We start from the raw sequence: 24,957 nt of genomic DNA on the forward strand, positions 1-24,957 counted from the left end.
CTACTTCCCTCAAATTAAACAAATACTAAGCCTTGGACTGCTGTACTTATGGTAGATGAATTGGTTCGCTATTATTCTGTTTAGTAAGTATGATCAGATTTATAAATTGTGTGACCCTTCAAGTGAGGTTCATTTCCTCATGAAAAAAACATTTAATGTTTTTCCAAATGCATTTATATTTTATTTCTGTCTTTGTTAAGACCTTTTAGTAATGAAGAGGCTTCTCTCAGTCTAGATAGGAATTAATAGATAATCCTTGTCCGCTATTTAATTTAGACATCTTAGCAACATAGTTAAATCCTATATTGTAATTCTTTGGTATAAATGTGTCAAATATAACAAGTATTTTTCTGTTGAAAATTCTTCAAGGAAAAGAAAACTAACGTTTTTTACATGAATGATCCTATAACCAGCTCATACTCTCTATCAGCATTTCATTAGATTTTTTAGGGTCTTGTACATAGTTTTACACAATTTACAAATCCCATTGCATCTTCAGATTTCCTGGTTTTCTGTCTTATGGATATATTCTTTAAATCCTACATTTGGCTGAATTTTTAGGCTGCATGTTTTGAACTAGATCTAGCTCTCTTCTTGCAGTTAACTTTGGGAAAGGCATCAATAGCCATTACAGATTTTCAAAATGTGGACCAAATTTAAGTTCTTAAATAAAAATTACAGGCTTTTTCTTTGATTCTAAGTTCTAATATATCCTTTTATACTGACCCTAAAGAAGATGTTATCCATAAGAAGGAATTTTACAATTTATAAAACCAAATTTTTAAAACATACAATCAACTTTTATTGGAGAAAAAGCACATGATAATTTCAATAGATAATAAAAGATAGTTGATAATATTTGACATCTAATTCTGATTTTAAAAAGAATAACAATAAATTTATGTAAAATAGGAATATAGAAACACTTTTTAAGATCCAAAGTGCTTTGGCAAATAAAGAAGAAAAAGAAAGTCCAGTAGATACCTAGGCCAAGACTGTGGATGGACTCTTCACAAAAAAAAAAAAAAAAAAAGGTACAAATTGCCAATACATTCATGAAAAGATGTTCAAAAACAAAGAAAAATATTAAAATAGTCAAAATGTGCAAATTAAAATGAGATATATACTTTATTGATGAAGATCAAAAAGATCAGTCATGTACATGCATGAGGAAAAAATGAACCTTCAGCCAGCACTGATGGAAATGAAACTGATGTATCTTTCAGTAAGTACCTTAGCCATGTATTTCAACCATAAACAAGCAAGTTTCCACTCCAGGCCTTAACCCAAGAGATCACCTACCATTCTACTGGTGGATTGACTGATAAGTAGAAGGGGTCCTTGAAGGAGTTTCTGTATTATCTCCACTTCTACGGGTGAGAACACTGAGCAACCAAAAGGTTACCTTATTATCTAGTTTCTCAGTGTATGGATGATCTGTTGCTCTATAACGAATTACCCCCAAAATTAGTGGCTTGAAATAAAGCAAATTTATTCTCTCCGTATGTTCTGTGGATCTGGAATCTGTGTATGACTTAACTGAGTCCTCTGGTTCAAGGTCTCTCCCACCACTGCAATTAAAGTGTTGGTCAGGGAGGCAGTCATGTCAAAGTTCAACCTGGGAAGAGTCTCCCCCCAAGCCCACTCATGTGGTTGTTGTGCTGTGTGGCAGGATTCAGGTCCTCAAAGACTGTTGGTTAGAGGACACCCTTATTGGATTCTCTCCATAAGGTAGCTCACATTCCCCAAAGTGAGTCCACTAGCCTCAGAGAGAGAGAGAAGGATTGAAATAGAGGAAACAGTCTTTTGTGAGAATAGCTACACACAGTATCTGCTCCACAGAAGGTGCTCAGTAATTGAACAATAAATCCTATTTATGTAAAAACATAGCATATTTTTATATGGGCTTACTAAATGCTAGGAAAGAAAAATTATGAGATTGGGGACATGAGGAGTAAAAGAGGACATTTACTTTTTACTGTTTGAATTTTTGACCAAAAATTCTCAGATCCCTAATATGGGATTCTCGTGTTTTATACCATACTAGGTAAGCTGGCAGGTAGCTTTCATTAATTTTTTTTTTTTCAAAATCAATCATTGGTTTACTGACATGTTCATAATTCATGAAATATTTGTTAAAATCTTCTGTGACTTTTATGTAAATTAATTTTAAAGGATACATCTTATACGTGTTTCTAAGTTTACATTTTCTACATTTTGACAACTCTATTCCCAAAGGGTGAATGGATTAAGATTGGTTTTGTTCATTTTGTCTCACTTCAGAAAATATTCAGTAGCTGATACTGTGGAAAGCAACATGTTGGAATTATAAAAGAAAAATACTATTATGTCTTTAGAACTTCTCATACCTGATTTTGAATTCTTTAAGAGCAATATAAATTTAAATTTTTTTCCACTTAAGTTATGTTTGTTATGATATTTCATACATCAGATATGTGACGCAAAACTAATCCATATATATATATTATTTTTATATGTTCCACCTTCCAACTTTACACTTATCTTACAGCTGTGTGTTCCTTACACACCTTGAAACCACGTGTCAGCTAGATAAGGGGTATGAGTCAAATCCTGCCCACAAGCAGTCTTTCTAAATAGGTGTTATTGGAGCCCAATTACACTATTTTGTTTGTATATTTCCTGCAGCTACTCTTGTATTCTAGTGGCAGAAGTATGTAATTGTAGTAGTGTAGCCTATAAAGCCTAAAATATTTACTATTTGGCCCTTTATGGAAAAAGATTTGCTCCTATTGTTTATATTGAGAATTTTTATCCATGAGCATGGTGTCATGCTTAATTGATTGGGTCTTCATTACTTTCCTATTGTTTATATTGAGAATTTTTATCCATGAGCATGGTGTCATGCTTAATTGATTGGGTCTTCATTACTTTCCATTCTCGAAAACAGTAGAGAGGTTCCTCAAAAAGTTAAAAATAGATCTACCCAATGATCAGCAATTACACCGCTGGATAATTGTACAGATGTACAAAGATACAAATGTATTGATCTGAAGGGTCACCTGCACCCCAATGTTTATAACAGCAATATCCACAAGACAAAGTATGAAAAGAGTTCAGATGTCCATCAATAGAAGAATGGATAAAGAAGATGTGGTATATATATATATATTTATACAATGGAATGCTACTCAGCCATTAAAAAAATGGCTGAAACGGCATGAAATCTTGCCCTTTGCAACAATGTGGATGGAACTGGAGGGTATTATGTTGAGCAAAATAAGTCAATCAGAGAAAGACAATTATCAAATGGTTTCACTCATACGTGGAATATAAGAAACAGTGCAGAGGATCATAGGGGGAGAGAGGGAAAACTGAATGGGAAGTCATCAGAGAGGGAGAAAAACCATGAGAGACTCTTAGCCTAGGACACAAACTGAGGGTTGCTGGATGGGAGGTGGGTGGGGGGATGGGGTAACTGGGTGATGGGCATGAAGGAGGGCACATGATGGGATGAGCACTGGGTATTATAGGCAACTGAGAAATTATTGAACACTACATCTGAAATGAATGATGTACTATATGTTGTCTATTTGAATTTATTTATTTATTTATTTATTTATTTATTTATTTATTTATTTATTTATTTTTGTCTATTTGAATTTAAATTAAAAATATTGTTGGGGGATCCCTGGGTGGCGCAGTGGTTTGGCGCTTGCCTTTGGCCCAGGGCGCGATCCTGGAGACCCAGGATCGAATCCCACATCAGGCTCCCGGTGCATGGAGCCTGCTTCTCCCTCTGCCTATGTCTCTGCCTCTCTCTCTCTCTCTGTGTGACTATCATAAATAAATAAAAATTAAAAAAAAAATAAAAAATAAAAAATAAAAAAAAATAAAAATATTGTTGGCAATGGGATGCCTGGGTGGCTCAGCTGTTGAGCTGCCTTTGGCTCAGGGCATGATCCTGGATTCCCAGGATTCGAGTCCCACATCAGGCTCCTTGCATGGAGCCTGCTTCTCTCTTTGCCTGTGTCTCTGCCTCTCTCTGTGTGTCTCTCATAAATGAATAAATAAAATCTTTAAAAAAATATATTGTTGGCAAGAACATTTGTAATCCTTAGTGGGCCAGTCTTGTACATACCATTTCAAATGAATCTCTAAACACTTCATCTTTTATGCAAATGTATTATTTTTTATTTCAATTTCCAACTGCTTGTTACTAATATATGTATAAACAAAATTAATTTTGAATTGTATATTGATATATCCCATGACTTTGCTAAGCTCACTATGATTCAAGCAATTACTTGTAGGTTCTTTTAGATTATGGATGATTTCATTACAAGTTTTCTGTAGAAACCTTTTATCAGGCTAATTCATCTTCTTTCTAGTTTGCTATGAGATTTTATTATGATGTTGAATTCTGTAAAAAAAAATTGTGTGTATTCAATTGGTGACATTGTATTTCTTTTTGATCTGTTGATATAGTGAGTTTCATTGACTAATTTCTGAATTTAAACCAACCTTACATTCCTGGAGTAAATCTCATTTGGTTGATACATTATTGTGTGTATGTTGATATATCTGATTTGGTAATGGTTGGCTAAGGATATTTATGTCTGTGCTCATTAGGAATATTGGTCTGTAGTTCTCTCTTCTCATAAGATTTTTGTCTGACTTTGGTACCAAGAGGATGCTTGCCTCATAAAGTCAGTTGTAAAGTGATTTTATATTTTCTGTAAGAGTTTGTGTAAAATTGGTTGTATTTCTTCTCTAAGTGTTAAGCAATATTTACTAGCGAAGCTGCCAGGGCTTTGGGTGTTATTTGTGGAAGGCTTTTAACTATAAGTTAAATTTACCTGTAGATATAGGACTATTAACTTTACCCACCTTTTATTGAGTGCTCTTTGATAGTTTGTGTCTTTCAAGAAATGTATCTGTTTAATTTATCAAATTCACCAGCACAAAGTTATTTCTGATATGCTGCTATCATCCTTTTAATTCAAGTAGGTGCTGTAGTGATGGCCTCTTTCATTATGGTTATTTGTAACTTGTGTCTTTTCTTCATCAGCTGTCCAGCTGGAACTCACTTATTATATTGTTTTTCTTTTTTCAAGGAACTGACTTTTGGTTTTATTGATTTTCTCTATTGTTTTTCTGTTTTGTGTTTCACCAATTTCAATTTTCCTCTTTATTATTTTCTTCCTCCTCCTCACTTTGGGTTTTCCTTGCCCTTCTCAGAATAACGTAAGGTGGATGCTTAGATAGTTGATTTGTGATCTCCTTCCTTTTCTAATACAATAATTTAATACTACCATCTTCCATCTAAGTATTGCTTTTAGCTATATACCACAAATTTTGTTACGGTATTTTTATAATTTTTCAACTCAAAATATATGTATTTTTCTAATCACTTGGTAATTTCTTCTTTGACTCATGAGTTATTTACAAATGTGTTGTTTGATTTTCAAATATTTGGTTTTTTTTCCAGATATATTTGTTATTGGTTTCAATTTTAGTTTTGCTATGAAAGTAGAACATAACATGTTTTATTTTTATCTCATAACATCTACTGAGATTTGTATTATGACTAACAATATCGTCTATTTTGATAAGTGTCAAATGTCCCCTCAAAACCAGTATGTATTATGCTGTTGTGGGATGCAGAGTTCTGTAAATGTCAGTTAAGTCAAATCGATAAATAGTGGTATTCAAGTCCTCTGTATTTCAAGTTTTCTTTCTTTTGCTCCTTTCTTCTCTTTTTGAAACTATAATTCTCAATGTTAGAGCATTTGATATACTTTCAGAACTGCAGGACAATCCATTTTGTATTTTTCACCCTTTTGCACTTTTTCTTGAACTTTGCATGTTTTCCATCCACCTAGCTTCAAATTCATTATTTTTTTTCCCAATTAGCTTGTTTAAGCATTTCTTCACATCTAATATTGTGGGGTTTTTTTTTGTTTTTATCACTCTGCCTCTTTTATAGTTTTAAGATTCTTTCTGAACCCTCACCTGTTTATGGGTGTTAATCATAATTATTATAAAGTCCCTGTCTGAGAGCTCCATGCCAAAGTTCTGTTGATACCTTTTTCTCTGGTCCTTCTTTCTTGCTTTTTTGTGTGTCTCTTAATATTTTATTGAATTCTGGAACTGGTGCATAAAAGAAAAGTAGAGATTGTGGCAGGTTATGTTTATTTCCAGTTTTTTACTTCTTGTCTGTTTTATGCCAAAGATGGAATTTTTTATGTACTCCACATCTCCTTGCAGGGCTTTTAACTCTTTGCAAGAGTTGAGTTGACCTAGTCACCAGTGACTTCAATTTTCTGTGTTCTTCAAAGAATGATTTTGTAGATTAAAGGCTCTCTTCTTTGTTGTTAGAATGGATGTGACATTCTTTTGTGTCTTTCTCTATACTTAGCAGTAGTGGAACTCTTTTTTTTTTTTTAATTCAAGTTTTCATATTTCCTCTGTAACAGTTCTGTTCTAATAGAAACCAGCTGTCATAGGGATTCTACTTGTCCTTATTTAGTGAAAAAAAAAATGTCCCCTTGATACATTATAAATTCCCCTGACTCTTTGTTGGGGCTGGGATTCCTGGTGTAGAAATGAGGGAAGGGAAGTCACGGCCATAGTCTCTGCCACTGTGAACTGAGACATGCCAATAGGTAAGAGGTCAGTTTGGTGTAGAGACAGCAGGAGGAAGCGTCTCCTTCTCCTGTCCCCAGATGTGAAGTCTGAAGTTTCCTGCATGAAGATTATGGTGATAAGGCACGTGCTTAGCTTCCATGCAGGATCTGGGGCCATGGAGACCAGCATGCCATTTCTAGAGTACATGCCTGGCTCATGTTATGGGTTTTCTCCAGGAAGATAGAATTGGTTCTCAGCCCTGCACTCTCTCCCCAAATCCTCACACTCAGGTCACAAAATAGAGAGGTTCTGTGAGCTCTTCAAGGCTTGGATCATGTCCTCCTAGTACCACCCAATGCCCCTCACACAGGGGCAAGTAACATAATAAGTAAATTGAAACCATCATCTTCCCTGAACTCTTCCCAGACCGTAGTCCTACTTTTCATTATTTCTAAAATATTTAGTTTCATAAGAATCTCCCCTATGAGTCATGTCACATCTATGACCACAGAATTATCACCTTGAGTGCAATACTCAGAGGAAAGTGATGTTTTAAATCTGTGCTATCTTAATGGCCTGACCTGACTTATTTATTTAAATAACTCTAAATAATATTAACATGCATGTGTTTCTAGACTGAAATATATGACTGTGCTTAGAAGAGAAACCTGCAATACTTATATTCTCTTTGTAGACTCAGGTGTGTGCAGCAAGTGAAGTCTTCAAATGCCGTGTCCCTGGAGCACTCCTTGTTTACATTCATATTAATTCCCTGGGGACACAAGGCTTCTATTTAGTCTCAGGAGATACATCTACTTCTGTGCTCATTCCACAGCGATGCCTTTGAATAATTTATCAGCTACTTAACACTCATCACACTTGGCTTTTTATGTAGAAACTACCTATAAGGTCTCTTACTCTTTCTCTCAGGTTTGAAATAGTACATTTGAAGTAAATGTATTTCTCTGTAAACAGGAATTTCTACATTGGAAAAAAAATTGTTGGATCTCATGATTGCCCTGTTTGCTAAATATCCCTCCTTTCTCTTTACTAGTCTGGTGAACTTGACCTCACCGTCTCCCCATATTTGCTCACATTGCATAATTCTCCCTCCTTTCTATTGTACTTCAGGTGCTGGGGTTCCCCAGTTCCAACCAATTGCCCTCAATGGCCGAATTCAGGTCCTGAGCAACGGGTCCTTGTTGATCAAGCATGTCGTGGAGGAAGACAGCGGCTACTACCTGTGCAAGGTCAGCAACGATGTGGGCGCGGACGTCAGCAAGTCCATGTACCTCACGGTGAAAAGTAAGGAAGAAGAATGCTTTGTTTTACCTAAATAGGTCTTTTTGTGCTTAAATTTGCAATTGTCTCCATACACACTTGATTAAAAACAAAACAAGACCTTGGTTCGCTATAGCTGAGGTTTGAGGTTTTGCCCCCCCAGGAACACAGCTGAAGGCGAGGGCAAAAATCCAGCCAGTTGCAATAGCCTGACCTTGTGTCCCAGTATCTGAGGCCACACGCTCCTCCTCTTTTGGTTCCTATGGTCAGGTACAGTCTCTGGGCAACCTAGCAGGTGAGTGGGCCTCTGCCTTTAGCACCCGCATTCCTGCTCTGTTTTTATTGTGGAAAAGCCTAACATGTATTCTCAAATGTGCTCTTTCCCAAGGTCTGTTTCCATGCATTTTATTATTTGCAAGCTGGCTTGTCCGTAGGTTTCCTTTTAAAGATCCTTATGAAATCAAGCAACCGGAAACCTTATTACCAAAGAAACATAACTACAATAAAACAGAAACATGTAACTCTATACCTAGGGTCCATATTACTGACCCATTTTGTAGGAGAGGGCAACATATAATGAAATTATTTTTATACGTTGGGAACTGAACCACCAAAGAAAGGACAGAGTGGGCCAACTTTTACTGAGTACTGCTTTTTAGCAAATGGCTGTGCATCTAGTTTACAGTGAATGACTTGTCTTTGTCCATGTATATAATTTGTTGGAAAAATTGTGATTTCTTCCTGACAAGGCTTTGATCAACCTTTCTCTTTTTTATTTTAATTGTATTATTGATAGGCTGGAAACGACCTCTACCATTTCACTTTTTAGGGGTATTGAATTTAAAAGTGAAACTCAGTGGTGTGTATAGGTGTGTGTGTGTGTGTGTGTGTGAGAGAGAGAGAGAGAGAGAGAGAGAGAGAGAGAGAGATTTAAGCTGGCTGCACAAAGATTAGTATCTATTCTATTTTCCTAAAGATTTATTCTAGTTAATCCATTATTTCCAACATAACAATGAAAACATCAAGCTGTTTATCTGCTATACTTTTACATCATGAAAAAAATCATAGTTCTGATACAGGGTTGTTTTAAAATATGTTTCGTAGATATCCAGCTCATAAATTTGGCTTCTAAATTTTATAGTCTGGAGGAACTGATTTGCAAAAATCTAAAGACAAATGATCATATCATATTATTTAAGTCCAAAGTTGAAATAGTAATTTAAAAAATAACAAATTAATGAAATATTAAGGGAAATCAAGAGGTGAGAGCCAATGGTAACCAATATTGATCCCTTTCCCCCAGTAAATCTATTTTTTAATTTGATTATATTTAATCCAATTTATTTGATTTATAAATTTGATTATATTTTTGTAACTTTGATATATTTTAAAATTATAAAAATCCTTCCATTCCATAAGTACCTAGGTGTGCTCTAATAGATTCAAGGCCCTATAAAGGATGTAAAAACATCATCCATGGGCTTTACCCTCATGAATGAAAGAGTTTAGGTTTTGGAAGAGGAGATAACAAGGAAGAATATAGAGCTTACTAATATTAATGCAAAATGGAAAATAATATAATATGTGCCATAGATGTGCCTTTCAGAGGAAGATAGAACTGTCATTTTGAAGGGATTAAGGAGGGCTTCATGGGAAAAAAATCCTTTACAAGTGGGTGGAATTTAAAAAACTGCAGAAGCTGACTTCCCTATATTTCCTCTCCCCACACTCTTAGTGCTACTAGTAGAGCATGGAGGGGGACCACAAAGATGTCTCTCTGCCCTTAATGAACTTCCTTTCTTGTGGGATGATTAGGAATGAGTGTGTCCAACTCCTATCTAGTAGAATCCACTAGAAAAAAAGTACAGAACACTAAGGTGCACAGACAAATGTGTGATTTATGTTTGTGTATAGGATCAGAGACTGAAGAGTGAAAACACAGTCCTAGAGGATACAGTGGATTTCAATAGGTACAGTCCCTGAGGGTAAATACAAGAGCATGAGGGAGAGGGAACAGAGAGCAGATAGAAGATACCAAAATTCCAAGGCAGGGTACGTGGGTGTGCAATCAGTGAAGCATCTGATTCTCTCAGCTTAGATCTTGATCTCAGGGTCATGAGTTCAAGCCCCGTATTGGGCTCCACGCTGTGCATGGACTCTACTTAAAATAGCTACCTACCTACATACATAAAAATAAAACTCCCAAGGCTGTTTACCTGTTGGTAATTTTGTCTGAATGTTGTACCTCATACATGGAGGAGGAAGTTAGATAGGGAAATGGTTAAAGTGAGCACACATCAAAGGGAAATGGTTCTTAGAGTTGGCCAATTTTAGATTCCCTCAAACCATACCATTTATTAGCAGAGAGGGGCATTTATAGAAGAGTCAATTTTACCAATTTTTAATAACCCTTGGTACTTTTACAATTAGTTCAGCGTCAAATCCCTGGTATTTTTAGCCCTTTAAAATTATAATATTTAAATTCTGGGGAAGAAAAAGATTTGAAACAGAGATATAGAAGCACAAAGACAGGAGATATATGGTAAATAGGTCTATCTCTCAAATGATACCATTCAAACAACAGCAGTAAATAGGGGAATGACTTTGCCTTTTTGCCTGTATTTGTTTGACCAGACCATTAAATGGGTTAAAGTGGATGCATGGAGGCAGCACAAATAGTAATGGGAGATCTCCTGCTTGGTGTACAAAATAGGAAGAAAATAGGAAGGAAGTTGAAGCATACAGCATACCCGGATGATTTAATGCCCCTCTGAATGGGAACAAGATTATACCTGGTACCACAGCAAGGCAGGTTCTGGGCTCTTCTCATCTGACAGTGACCAGACTTTCATCAGGCACCTTCTTTAGTGTTTTATTGTTAACGTCTATAGATGAGAGAAGGGGCGCACTAAAACACAGACACACATCCACATGCTCATGTCAATTTACAGTGTGTATACACCAAACCCAGATGCCTTTCAGGTAAAAGAAGTGGAAGAACCATCATCCCATGATCTTGTATTTTAATCAATCTCTCTCTCTCTTCCTTTTTTTTTTTTTTTTGAGAGAGAGAGAGAATGAGTGACGGCAGAGGGAGAGGGAGAGGGAGAGAGAGAATCTTAAGTAGGGTCCACACCCAGCATGGAGGGGCTGGATCCCATGACCCTGAAATCATGACCTGAGCCAAAATCAAGAGTTAGATGCTTAACCAATGAGCCACGCAGGCACCCTTTATTTTAATTTCTTAATAAGGCCCTAAATATGGCATATACCCACACCCATGGACACACACACACGCAGAATTCTCTATAAACATGAAAAAATCATCCCAAATGAACTAAAACTATCTATTCCAAGGGACACCACTGGCCATCCCCCGGGAAAACCATTGCATGGGATCACTAAAGAAAAGACAAAGTTTCCTCCCCCTTTTCCCCAAACAGTTGATTACAATCTTTCAGACACTAAAGAATTTCTCAGTATTGTTGGAATTTATTACATAAAACTGGTAGCAAGTCTACTTTGAGGTGGTAAGCACTATTTTGACTACCCTCACGCAGTAGCCCCGAACTGAAAACCCCACTGGGGAAAAGCAGGGAACCCTAAGTTCTGGGTCAAAATTAGTAAATTCATCAAAGCCTATGTGAGATGGACATGGGGGTAGAGAATGAAGCACAGTATAATCAACAGGGAGCCCAGGGTTTGGTGAAAAGACTCCTGGGGTTGCACCCCACAGCAGCCTGGTTCTTCTGGTTTTCCACTTCTCATTAGCAATCTGGGACAAAATGCTTTACTTCTCTGAACCTGCAAAATAGGAAGAATCACACCTTCCTCGGGGGAAGAAAATTAAATGGGACAAAATCTGTGAAGATTCACCATAAAACGGAAAGCACTCTGTGTATGTGTCTATTCCAGTACATACAAATAATAGGTGATCCTGTTGTTCGGAGAGAAAAAGAAATCAAAGGTGCTCATGGTGGTGTGTGCTGGAGTATTTCCAAAAAAATCACTCTGAAGGAGAAAATTAAAAGTTTGTAGGGTCGGAAGAAAGAAGAGGAAACATGACTTCCAAGATCCAGGGGGAAGTAGTTTCACTGTCCATGTGATATTGATCCATGGGAGTGGCACCTTCGGAAACTCAGCCAGCCAGCATCTTTTTCCTAACTCCACTTGTTTACAAATCAATAATAAATAGATAGATAGATAGATAGATAGATAGATAGATAGATAGATAATTTCAAACTGAAAGAAAAATATTTTGATAGAAAGGAAATTTCATGGCTTCAAATAAAAATATGATAATTCTCTCATTTCTGTAAGTCATATAAAAAAGTGGGCAGCAAATATTTCTGAATTTAATAGGAGAGAACTTTGCCCGATTAAGTGATGTCAGGAAATGAATGCAGGTTCTCAGGTGAGGGATCTGGATTCCCAGGATGGCTGGTGCTGGGTTTTATACACATTTTAAAGACCTGAACTAAAAAAAAAAAAAAAAAAAAAAGACCTGAACTCTCTCAACTGGGCATGCTGTCGGGGGCTCACTGGAGATGCGGGGAACCATCTATTGTGGGCTGAGCCTCTTGCAATAGTAGAGCGATTGGACAGCGAAGCCTCCCAACGCGCGCGCACACACACACACACACACACACACACACACCTTCAAAATCAGATGTGAGGAGTCTGTGGGCAGAGATGAGGCAATCAAGTTGGGACGAGTGATCAGGGGCAGCAATCAGTGGGATAGGAGCATAACCAGAGCAAATCCTTTCGATTTTGTTGGTCTTGCTGCTTCTGATTCTTCATATGATAGAATATTCCTCAGCCATCAGAAAGGATGAATACCTACCATTTACATTGACATGGACGGAACTGGAGAGTGTTATGCTAAGTGAAGTAAATCAATCAGAGAAAGACAATTACCGTATGATTTCACTCATATGTGAATATCATCTCAATTATAGTTTAGCTTTTACCAAAACTCATCCCTGGAATAGAGACTCAAAACCTCAGAGGTTGTTAAAGACTTTGGCAGAAAAGACAGAGACCAAGCTCTATTTTTTATTTTATTTGGCCTCTGGGACAACACTGCAGCCCCCACCCCAGGGCCACCAGGGGCTACAGAGCCTCTTCCCTCCATACCCAGACCATGGGGATTCTGGGGCATCTGGTCATTGTGATAAGAGAAGAGCTGCCCTTAACCGCTAGGTCTCTCAAACGATTAGCTGTCATCCCTAATGTTTCTCCCAGGTGCCAAAATTACACCCTCCCCTCACAGCCTTCTGCCTCCGGGCCTGTGTGCTCCTAGGAACACTGAATTCCAAATGGATCTGAGGCCCCAGTGCATAGGTAGCTCCTCTTCTGTCACTGCATACAGTATGAAAAGAGCACCCCTTATCAAACAGGAGTAGGAATGTCCCTGGAGAGGTGGTACTCTCAGAATCCAGTGAACACCCCTGCCTCCCAGAACCAACCCACAGGATCCAGTGGGGCCGTGGTCTCTGGGCCTCCCTCTGTCAGGCTCATCCTGGGCAGGTCCCTGGGTGCCAGGCCCACCTCTCTTTGCAGCCAGGATTCAGGCACACAGGCCTTGTCAGCTTTGGTCAGGCCCCAGGACCTTGGCCATTTCTGGACAGATGTTGGTGATGGGATGGAACCTCAGGCCACTCGAGTCTTGCCATTTCCAGGGAGAATATGTTGGAGATGGCATCTGTTAATCTACCACCACCTTTGAGAATCTACCCCTAGATATTCAATTCAACCTTCAGGACTTCCTGCCTTCATACTCTGCTCCTGAGACCCACAAACCTTTACTCCACACCTAGTTATCTCAATAAAAATCTCCTCTAGTCCTGGTGGCTGTTCTGTGAGACACCTAGAAGGAAGGAGCACAGACCCATGCTGCTGCTCCATGAAACTTTGATGGCCTTAATCAGACCCACAGAGGCTTTTTGGTTTCCTCATGGCCCCTCTTACAGGATACCCTTTTCTCTAAGAACAAGATGAAGGCTGGTTTTGCTCTTACAGAGAGGGGGAAAGAGAGTTTTTTTTTAAAGATTTTATTTATTCATAAAGACACAGAGACAGAATGAGAGGCAGGGACCCAGGCAGAGGGAGAAGCAGGCTCCACGCAGGGAGCCCGACGTGGGACTCGATCCCGGGTCTCCAGGATCACGCCCTGGGCTGCAGGCGGCACTAAACCGCTGCACCACCGGGGCTGCCCGGAAAGAGAGTTTGAATATGAACATTACTAAATTTAAATTGTTTTATTTCCTAAACTACCAAGATAATGGAGTGAGTCTTACACCGATGCTATTTTCCCCGATATTTTAATTCAGGAGCTTCTGGATCAAGCTTTGACTCATGGGCTCCTGTGGGTTGTGGCTATCCCATGAGGGTTCTTGATATCATGTGCAAAAATATTTTTTTTTCTGAGAGAAAATACTGGCCTTCATATATCCTCAACGGGTTCTATGATGCAAAGAAGGCCAAGAACTACTGTTCTGGAAAATCACACCCTGGATGTCTTTATTGTGTTTTCCTTGTAACCCACCTGCCCCCACCCACCAGAGCACTGGACTGGAAGAAATCAGGCACAAAATGAGAGGATACAAGGGGATAAGGAGTGATAAATAACCATAAATCAGGCAGCAGACTGGGCTCTGTTGGAGACTAGGTTTTGATATTGCACTACCTTTCCTTCATGATCGCACCCTTACTGCAGTCCTATGCCACATGTGACATAGATGAGTGAAAATGATGTAACTCAGGTTGCAGTCAGGCTCCAGACTCACAATGCCTGGGCTCTATCCCTTCCCAGATGTGTTACCCAGAGCAAGCAACTTATCCTCTCACCAGGCCTCTGTAGACTAGAGACAGTGAAAATACCTCACTCATGGAGTTGCTGTTAGGCTAACATGAGCCATCACTGATGTGCTCAGCAAAATTCCTAACATCCGGTTGATGCAGAGCAATGGTGGCCCCTGTTGTAGTTGATGTCAGTACTGTTGTTACAATCATCATCATCATTTCTGAGTTACAGTCTATGACTAACCCCAAACAAGACAAATTAGTGTCTGTGATAGAATATGAGGTGTCCCTGATTCAAAAACACCCAGTTGACACATTTTCATGGCTTTAGCATATACCAGCCTCCACTCCAATTTATTCTAACACATATGTCCACACTTATATCCCCCACTCATCACCTCTGGAGTCCAGCTGTCAAACATATCTACAGTTTTCATGGGAATGTCTGGGTGCAAAAGCAGAGGATGGGAAGAATCATGGGAATGTAAAAATGGAAACACGGTGTGGGGGGCAACTGTTAGCCATTGGAAGACCCTCCATGTCTATAATGCTGATGGTGGATGGTGGCTCCTTCCAGGTAGAGCATTTGTATTCCACATAAACATTTGCATTTTACTTCTTAAATTAACCTGAAAAAAAATAAATGAAACTGAAGTTCCATGAGCTGAAGATTCTTTGAGATTAATAAGGAATTTGTAAAATGGGAAGATGAATTGAGCAGCTGTAATTTGTTGCCAACTCTGGTTTCAATCTCCTTCATGTCTCTTTTTTTTAATTTAAGTCTTTTTTTTTATTGGAGTTCAATTTGCCAACATATAGCATAACACCCAGTGCTCATCCCATCAAGTGCCCCCCATCAGTGGCCGTCACCCAGTCACCCCCACCCCCTGCCCACCTCCCTTTCTACCATCCCTTGTTTGTTTCCCAAAGTTAGGAGTCTCTCACGTTCTGTCTCCCTTTCTGATATTTCCCACTCATTTTTTCTCCTTTCCCCTTTATTGCCTTTCACTATATTTTATATTCCCCAAATGAATGATAACATATAATGTTTGTCCTTCTCCGATTGACTTATTTCACTCAGCATAATACCCTCCAGTTCCATCCATGATGAATGGATAAAGAAGATGTGGTATATGTATACAGTGGAATATTACTCAGCCATTAGAATCTCCTTCATCCCTTATAGAGATTCACAAAGCATGATGCTTTAGGCTGGGGGTAGTGCAGGTCTGTAAGAGGAAGGGCGTTTGAGAGCCAATGACAATGTACAGGCCTGGGGAATGTCTGGTGTCCCAGAGCAGGTAGTGACTGGTGGAGGAAGGATGACAGATTCAAACAGCGTTTTTAAAAAATGTTCCTGACTAAAAAAAAAAAAAAATATATATATATATATGTTCCTTTACATCAGTGAGAACGGCTAAAATTAACAAATTAACAAGGCAATAAACAACAAATGTTGGTGAGGATGTGGAGAAAGAAGAACCCTCATGCTCTGTTGGTGGGAATGCAAGCTGGTGCAGCTACTCTGGAAAACAGTATGGAGGTTCTTCAAGAAGTTAAAAATAGACCTACCCTATGACCCAGCAATTGCACTACTGAGTATTTACCCCAAAGATACAGATATAGTGAAAGGAAGGGGCACCTGCACCCTAATGTTCATTGCAGCAATGTCCACAATAGCCAAACTGTGGAAAGAGCGGAGATGTCCTTTGACAGATGAATGGATAAAGAAGATGTGGTCTCTGTATACCATGGGATGTTACTCAGCCATCAGAAAGGGTGAATGCCCACCATTTGCATTGACATGGATGGAGCGGGAGGCTATTGAGTTTGAAATAAGTTTTGAATGAGTTTTAAAATAATTCAAAGAAAGACAATTATCATATGGTTTCACTCATATGTGGAATATAAGAAATAGTGCAGATGACCATAAGGGAAGGAGGGGAAACTGAGTGGGGAAAAATTAGAGAAGAAAACCCTGTGAGACTTCTGACTCTGGGAAACAAATACAGGGTTTCAGAAGGGGAGGAGATAGCATATGGGGTAACTGAATGATGGACATTAAGGAGGGCCCATGATGTGATAAGCACTGGGTATTATCCTATATGTTGACAAATTAAATTTAAATTAAAAAAAAATTTTTTAAATGTTTCTTGGGATGGTTGGCACTCCTCCAAGAAAAAGAAAGTGTATTTTTTTCTTTTGCTTATTTGATTCTTCTTTCTCCTCCTTCTGCTTGAAGGCTCCCTTCTACCCAGCAGCTGAAAAGTTATTTTTTGCTTTTTAGGGGTAATCTCAGCTATTTCAGGGTTTCTCCGTTGATTTAAGAACCTCCTTCCCCCACGGCCTTCTGTGGGTGTTGGCATCAGTGTTCTGAGTCTGGTTAGCTGTCACCCTCCACGCTGGCACTTACTGAGATGCTTGCATTCCTATCTGGTTCCTGTCTGTGGGGCCACTGCTTAGAGGCCCCCCTTTGGTCCTCAGGCTACCATTGTGGTATCTGTCCACTCACCAGTCAGCAGTATCCACTGAAGTCCGCTAGCATCCAGGATAGTTCTAGACACTCTGTATTGATTGAACAAGACAGAATTGGTTAACTGTCATGGAGCATGCATTTCCATAGAGAGAACGGCAGGTGCATCGGTATATAATGCAATGCCCAGCAGAGAACAGAATGAAGGGAGGAAATAAGGTGAACATATGCTTGGAGAGAGAATTCCAGGCAAACGGAATAGCAAGTGCAAAGGCTCCAGGTAGGAACCGATTACGTTTGAGGAGCCCCAAGGAGGCCATGTGCTTGAAGCGCAAGGTACGCAATGAAGCCAAGAGAGCTAGGAAGGGGCTAGATCCATGGTCAACCTTTGAACTTTATTTCAGTTACGATGAGACACCATTGGAGGATTTTGAGCGGAGGAAAAGTGTTATGATGGTGATAGCTGCAATTTGCTATAAACAAGAGTATTGTCTAATTCTGACACACTCCAAACTTTCTATTACGTCTGACTTATTGGGAGGTGCTCACGGAGGCAGGAGAGCCGGCCAGCAGAGCAGATGGCAGTCTTGGGGCAGTCCCAGGAGACTGGGGGGATTGCATCTGCCCCTGTGGCCCCAGGATTTACTTGTATTCTGCTTCTCATGGTCTGCAGTTAGAAAGGCTGCCTTTTAGAAAGGATCCCTCCAGCCCCCATGTTGAACTGGTGAAGCCCAGGAATCCTTTATGGGACCCTCCTCAGTGACTAGCTCCCTGCTGTGCTCCGTCTCCACCTCCACCACCACCCATTTCCCCAAAGCACTGATCTCTGCATTCCTTCCAGAAATGTGGCTTTGTTTTGGAGGCAGTTCTCCTGGCTTCCACTTGGCCTTTCCTGTCATCACAGCCCTCACTCAATGGTTTGAAAACCATGTGGCCATTTTACCAGTTACCAAGTGCCACATTCTGGAACTGCGGGAATAACCACAGAATGGATTTGAAGACTCACCAGGTCCTCTGTAAACGTGACCTGAGCCAATATGCATTGCCCCCTGACCTATAGAAGCCCCTGACTGGAGAACCAGGGTAGTGTTTTGGTTTTCCAAGAATCAGTGTCCATCCAGGGTTATCATCCCTATACTTGATGGGTCCCTTTTCTCTGGCTGCTTTTAAGATTTTTTTTCTCTTGGGATTTCAGAGTTTGACTGTGATGCACCTATATGTTGTTTCTTTTGTATTTATGTTGATTTGAATTGAGATGTTGCTTGGATCTTTGAAAAGTCTTCAACTATTACTTCTTCATGTGATTTTTTGTTGTTGTTGTTTTGTTCTCTCTTGGCTGCCACTCCAGGACACATATGTTAGTCTACTTGATATTGCCCCAGGACTAAGGTTTCTGATACTTAGGACTAAGGTTTCTGATACTTAGACAATTTTTCTTTATTCTTTTCCCTCTGTCATCAGATTGCCTATTTTTTAAAAGATTTCATTTATTTATTTCTAAGAGACATACAGAGAGAGAGAGGCAGAGACACAGGCAGAGGGAGAAGCAGGCCTCATGCAGGGAGCCCAATGTGGGACTTGATCCCGGGACTCCAGGATAATGCCCTGGGCTGAAAGCAGGTGCCAAACTGCTGAGCCACCCAGGGATCTCCCAGATAGCTTTTTTTTTAAAAAAAAAAAAAAAAAAGATTTATTTATATATTGTGAGGGAGGATGGGGAGGCACAGAGGGTGAGAGAGAATCTTAAGCAGACTCTGTGCTGAGCCCGTCACGGGGCTTGATTTCATGACCCTGAGATCACAACCTGAGCTGAAACCAAGAGTTGGGTGCTTAACTGACTGGGCCCTGCAGGTGCCCCCAGATTGCCTATTTTTAAATCTTTTTTTTTTCATTACTGATCCCTTCTCCAGCTCTCTACAGTGCGTATTAAGCCCATGCCCTGAAGTCCTTATTCTAGTTACTGCACTCTTCAGTTCTAGAATTTTATTTAGTTCCTTTCTTCATATATTCTGTTTCTTTGCTGAATTTCTAATTTGCCTAAGTTCAAAACCCAGACTCTTAACAACTGTTATGCAGGCCCATTAGAAGTTGCTAGATATTCTGGCTTTTTTTTTTAATTATACCTTTATTGAGGTATAATTCACATACATGAAATTCATGTTTTAAAATGTATGGTTTGATATGTGTACATAGATTTTTGTGGTTGTTTTAAATAAAGATTTATCTATTTTTTTAAAGAAAGAGTGCATGAGTGGGAAGGTCAGAGGGAGAGAAAATCTCAAGCGGAATCCACACTGAGCCCAGAGCCCAACAGGGGGTTCAATCTAAGGACCCTGAGATCATGACCTGAGCCAAAACCAAGAGTCAGATGCTCAACTGACTGCACTACCCAGGCACCTGTAGCTCTGTTGTTGTTTTTTTATGCCCATATCCACATCGTATGGTTACATAATTGTGTCTTAATAATATTTTAAATGTGTGATAGCACAAGCCCTGTTTCTCTCTGACCCCTCCACTTACAGCCCTCTCCCTTCGCCATTACTTGAAATTGTCTTTGTTCTGCTCTCGTGTGCATTCTTCCATGGGGTGGGGAACCCACATCTGTTTAATGTTGAGTCCTCCCAAGAAAGAAACATGAAACTTCCCTTCCTTCTCTCTGGTTGTAGGTCCCTTACTGGAGGTGCACAATTTTTTTTCCATTTGGGACCAAGACATACTTTAATATTTTTCCCCACAAAATTTTGAAGTCCATATGACATATATATCCTTCCCCTATTATTTGTAGAGTTAAAGCCATTGCTTATTTAAAGCACTATTTAGCCTTCCCCTATTATTTGTGTAGTTAAAGTCATTGCTTTCATTCATTTAGCAAACATTTGCTGAGTTCCTGCCAGGTGCTAGGGAATCAGTCAAGCATCTGATCTAGATTCCCAAACCTCTGCACTCCCACCTCCTTTCTATCAATGCCCTGCAGCCATAGCCAACCAGCCACAGGTAGTGGAACATGTTGGGTTTATTCTTGACATAAGGGAGGATGCACAGCACAGGGTGCCAGTGGGGTGTCTCCATAAGAAAGTACCAGAAAGGACGTATCATATGTCTGGGTCTCTGTTAGGTGATTTGGGGAAAGGGTCAGGGAAGCAGAGTTTGGCTCTAGACTGGTTGCTGTGGGCAGTAGGGGTAGTTCTATGATTAGATATTTTAATGAATCTTATTTCTAAGTGAGGGAGGGATGAAACCAGGCCAAAGCTTAGTAAAGATGTAGCAGCCACTCATATTCATCAGGGTAGTGGATGTTTAGCCATGTCTTGGTTTATTTCTACAGCATTCATGCTATTGACTGTGTTCAGACACAATAGAGTGGGTGTGGTTTAGCTTGATCCACCTCAGCCACGGAGTGGTTTGGTCTGATGTCAATATTTTGTGAAATTGTTACTCTTAAGAAGAGAACACTAAGGCCCACCTGGGAGTTCCTAGCCAGCTCTTGGACATCAGGGGCTGCTTTTCTATTCCTCATGTCTCTTCTTCATTGCTATCACTTCATTGGTTTTAATGTAATTCATCTCTAAAAGGACTCAGAAGGTAATGGGTACTTTTGTTTAAGCACACCTAAAGGAAAGCAGCTACAGATAAATGTCCTCAAGAGCCACGGGCCAGTTTTTTTGCAAGCTCAGCTGCAACAAGCTCAGGAATCATCTGATCTGCCATGGACCTTGTGAACAGGTGCATGGAAATGAGCTTGCAGAAAGGTGAGGCTTGAAGACTTCCCTCTGATAATTTATTCTACATGGAATATGGTGTCTGGGCTGTGATGCTCACTTTTCTCTTGAGGACTCCAGGTTTGACCCTCTGCAGGGGCAATCTGAACTACTCATGTTAGGACGCATCCAAAGACAACAGCCCTAGAGAAGAGTTTGCTGATGAATGCTTGTAATGCAATGGTAGGTCATGGCAGGATGCCCATGACCACCAGGGCAGTGACCAGCCATCTGCTCTTTGCAGTTCCAGCTAGGGCTGCAGCAGAAATATGGAGCCAGGTTGGCAGTGGGTCTTTGAATATACTATTTCCCCTACCTATTCATTTAAATTCCCACATGCCTAGCTGATTGTTTCTAACACTGCAAGCTAGGTATCCACGTGTGTGCATCTGCCTACTGACATTAATGCCCATTTTGGAGGAGTACAGCCCATATACACACAGGCTAAAAGGAACCACCTCATCAGAAAAGGTCACCTGATTTTTAGCTCATTCTGGGCCCCAGAGCATGACTGTAATTATCAGTGTTGTAGGTTATACACCAAAGGACCGTACGTAACTTATACACATGGCAGACTCAGATGCATTGGTTGAGAATAGCTGTCTCTGTACTCTTATTCTCTCCAAAGAGAACTCTAAGGTAAATAGTATTCATCTAATTCTAATTTGAGTCTTCTCCTTAAGGAAATAGAGAGAACCCTTAGCTTAGGAGTCAGAGGCACCACTTCCTGCTGGTGTGACCTAATTCTCATTGCTGGGCAGTGCTGTGGGATCTGGTCTGTACTGAGAAGTCCGCATCGTCCTTCCTGCTTTTTATTACTTAGCTTCTGTATTTGCTCAGAGTGCTGTCTTTAGTGAATAGGGAAGAAGTTGTGTATATTCTTGGAAAAAGGCACAGCCAGTGCAAAGGCCCTGAGGTGGGAGAAAACTTGGTGTGTCCTTTCAGTGATGCTGCTGGTGGAAAGAACAGAGTTCAGCAGAGAGGGGACAAAGCCCTTACAACAGAGCATCAAGGCTATGACATTGCAGTCTGGGTTAGAGGCACAGCCTCTTCTGCCCTTTCTTCTAGTGGGTGCATCTGTATGTGTCAGCTTTCTCTTTGAAAAAAAATTAAAGCACACAACATATGTTGGTTGATTCAATTTTTTAAGTTAATAACATATCCCAGTTGTCTTTCTAGATAACTACACATAGCTCCTGTTTATTCCTCCTAATGGTGCGTCCTGATTCACTGTGTGGCTCAATTTATCTCTTAGTGGACATTCAGCATGGAAACAACTTCATGGGTTCAGGTCCTTTGAGAATGACCTACTCCAGGCCCTAGGTGGTAGGTTCTCACCACTCCTTGCAGCAGGAAGGGTGCAGGATAGAGGGAGCAGGGGAGCTGAAGCCAGAGCTTGGAAGACCCTTGGGAGGAGTTTCAGAATATGTGTTTTCAGGTTTTCTGCACATTTTGCATACTGTTGAGTGCTACTAGAGAACAGTATTTCCCCCAGACATGCAGCACAAATGCCTCATCTTCTGTGGCTCTTTTATAGATATGATACGGAAAAGGCCCTTGCTGGGAAATGGAAACAGAGTCTCCAGAAAGTGACTTGCATTCTGAGTCTGTAGCCTTTCATTCTGAGCAGGAGAGGGGAGGGAAGGCACTTTGAGGTAAAGCCTACTGATCAGCTCTAAGAGGTGGACTCATCCCTCTGTGAAGAGAAAGAGGAGAATGAGGCATTCTCTGACTTTAAAATGCTTTAGTAAGTACCCCGCTTGTTGTCACCATCATCACCCCATGCTGCCAGTGCCATGTTGCCTTAGCCATGTTGGGGACATATATGACCATTAAGAAAATTTATGCTTCCTGAAGGTTCCCAGGATTACTTCCTGACACTTCCTATGAACCTGCCTCTCCCACATGCCTACAGCTATAAAAACTGCTGTAATAATTACCTCACAGGGTATGGGTGTTACTGTGTTAAGTGTTATCTAATGAGTTCCTTCGGTTCATGCAGGCTCATCTCCCCAGGAGAGGCAGGGGCCAGGCAGTGGGTTTGGTACATGTGCACATGCACACACAGAGCACACACATATATATACACATATCTATTCGTCTACACACACACACAGCAATTACCTTTGTTTTCTTCCCTCTCTTACTCCCTCATCATACGACATATGATGCATTGAGTTGATATCATAGTGTGTCATCTATGGGATAGCAAAGAGAAGAGTGAACATCCTCCAGGGCCTTGGCATTCTCTTTTAGAGGAGGACTAGTGTTCTTGTTCTTACACAGGATAGTTGCATCATGTTAGATGAAAGTATGACCTTGCTGTCACCTTTATTTGGGGATGAAGTATGGTTTAAAGAATGTGTGTGAGTGCCATTGACAAGGGGTGGACTTTGATGATTAATGTTACATGTCAACTTGGCTGGGCAGTGGTGCCCCATTGTGTGATCCAACACCAGTCTAGTTTTTGGTAATTTGTTATGGTGGCCAGAGAGAACAAAGACGGTAGGTATCCAGTAGATATTTCTGACTTGAATTTTTAAAACTGGGTATTCTCAAATTAAAAGGCAGCAGACCCTGAGTATTCATAGAGAGAACATTCTCAGTTCCAACTCGTAGTAAACAATATGGAGTTTCCATGGCACGTTAAGATACATGATTTTGTGGGGGGAGATGTTTAGGTTGTAAGCACTGCAAGGCATGTGTGTGGAAATACAATCCTTCCTGAGCATCCAGGCCACCTGCTTCAAAGTCTGTATCAGTCAGGGGCCTCCAGGGAAACAGAACCGATGGGATAGATACATGGATAGAGAGATTTACCTTAGGAGCAGGCTCACTCAATCATGGGGACTGGCAAGTCCAAAATCTGCAGGGCAGGTTGGAGGTCCAGGGGACAGTCGATGTTGTTGCTCAAGTTTGAAGGTTGCCTGGGGGCTGTATCCTTTCTTCCTGCAGAAAACCCAATCTTTTCCCTCTGAAGGTTTTTAACTGATTGGGTGAGGCCCACCCCACATTATGGAGGGAAATCTGACTTACTCAAAGACCATGGATTTCAGTGTCAGTCACATCTAAGAAATACCTTCACAGCCACATCTAGACTGGAGACCATCAAAGTCTGTAGCCTACATTCCAATACCTTTCTCTGACACCAATTGGGTGTCCTATAATTCTATTCTATTCTAATGCTAACTACCCACAGTTAGTGTCTGATCCCAGAAATTAAAGGACTCAGCCCTTCACTGTCTTAGCTTCAGATACAAGCAGTAAGTGTAGTCCCCAGGCCACATACTTTTGCATGGCCAGTTACAAATTAGGGGTTTCCTATGACTAACCTGCTCCATTTCAGGAGTTCTCTGGAATGACTCACGGAACTCACAAAAGTGCTGTGCTTAAAAATTACTGTTTTATTGAAAAGGATAGGAATGAACAGCCAGGTGAATGAGTACATAGACAAGATTGAGAGGAGTCCTAAGTGCAGGAGCTTCTCTCCCTGTAGAGCTGAGGCACATCACCATCCCAGTACATTGAGGTGTTCAAAACCAAGAAGTTCTCCAAGCCTTGCTGTTCAGGATTTTTAAATAAGTTCCATTGCTGAGGCATGATTGGTCAGAGCATGATGGAACTCAATCTCCAGCCCCCTCTCTTCCTTGGGGGTCAGAGGGTGAGAGTTTGAACCCTCTAATTACACTCTGTCCTTCTGGCATGACCAGTCTCTACCTCAAGCTACCTGAGAGCTCACCAGGGGTCACCTCATTAGCATAAACTTACATATGGCAGAATGGGGAATAAAGTAGCACCTGGGGAGTATGAATTGCCTTCTCCCACTGGTTTGGCACTCCCAACCTCTGAGTCTGTCTTGTAGGTTCCTTCCATTGGATTCGGAGCAGGAGGGCAAGTGATACAAGCCATAGCACTCTCTCATAACTTAGGACAGTTTTCTCTTCTCTCTCTCCCCCAACTTTATTTTCTGCAATAGGAAGGAATGGGGCCTGACGTAATGGTTGTAAGTAGCAGAGTTTAGTAAGTCCT

At 40.4% G+C, this 24,957-nt stretch overlaps 1 protein-coding gene across 3 annotated transcripts in view; it reads left to right on the forward strand.

The window, feature by feature from the left end:
• DSCAM (DS cell adhesion molecule) overlaps positions 1-24,957 on the forward strand; it is a 731,493-nt gene that overhangs the window by 505,167 nt on the left and 201,369 nt on the right. For all 3 annotated transcript variants that reach the window (XR_011997624.1, XR_011997625.1, XM_072740401.1), the window contains exon 11: positions 7,741-7,914. Coding sequence is in view for 1 of the 3 variants with exons in the window: in XM_072740401.1 (XP_072596502.1) it covers positions 7,741-7,914 (174 nt within the window). In the remaining 2 variants the exon portion in view is untranslated. The remainder of the gene's footprint in view (positions 1-7,740; positions 7,915-24,957) is intronic.

The sequence above is a fragment of the Vulpes vulpes genome, chromosome 15 (assembly GCF_048418805.1).
Source record: "Vulpes vulpes isolate BD-2025 chromosome 15, VulVul3, whole genome shotgun sequence".
In the NCBI taxonomy this organism is placed as follows: domain Eukaryota; kingdom Metazoa; phylum Chordata; class Mammalia; order Carnivora; family Canidae; genus Vulpes; species Vulpes vulpes.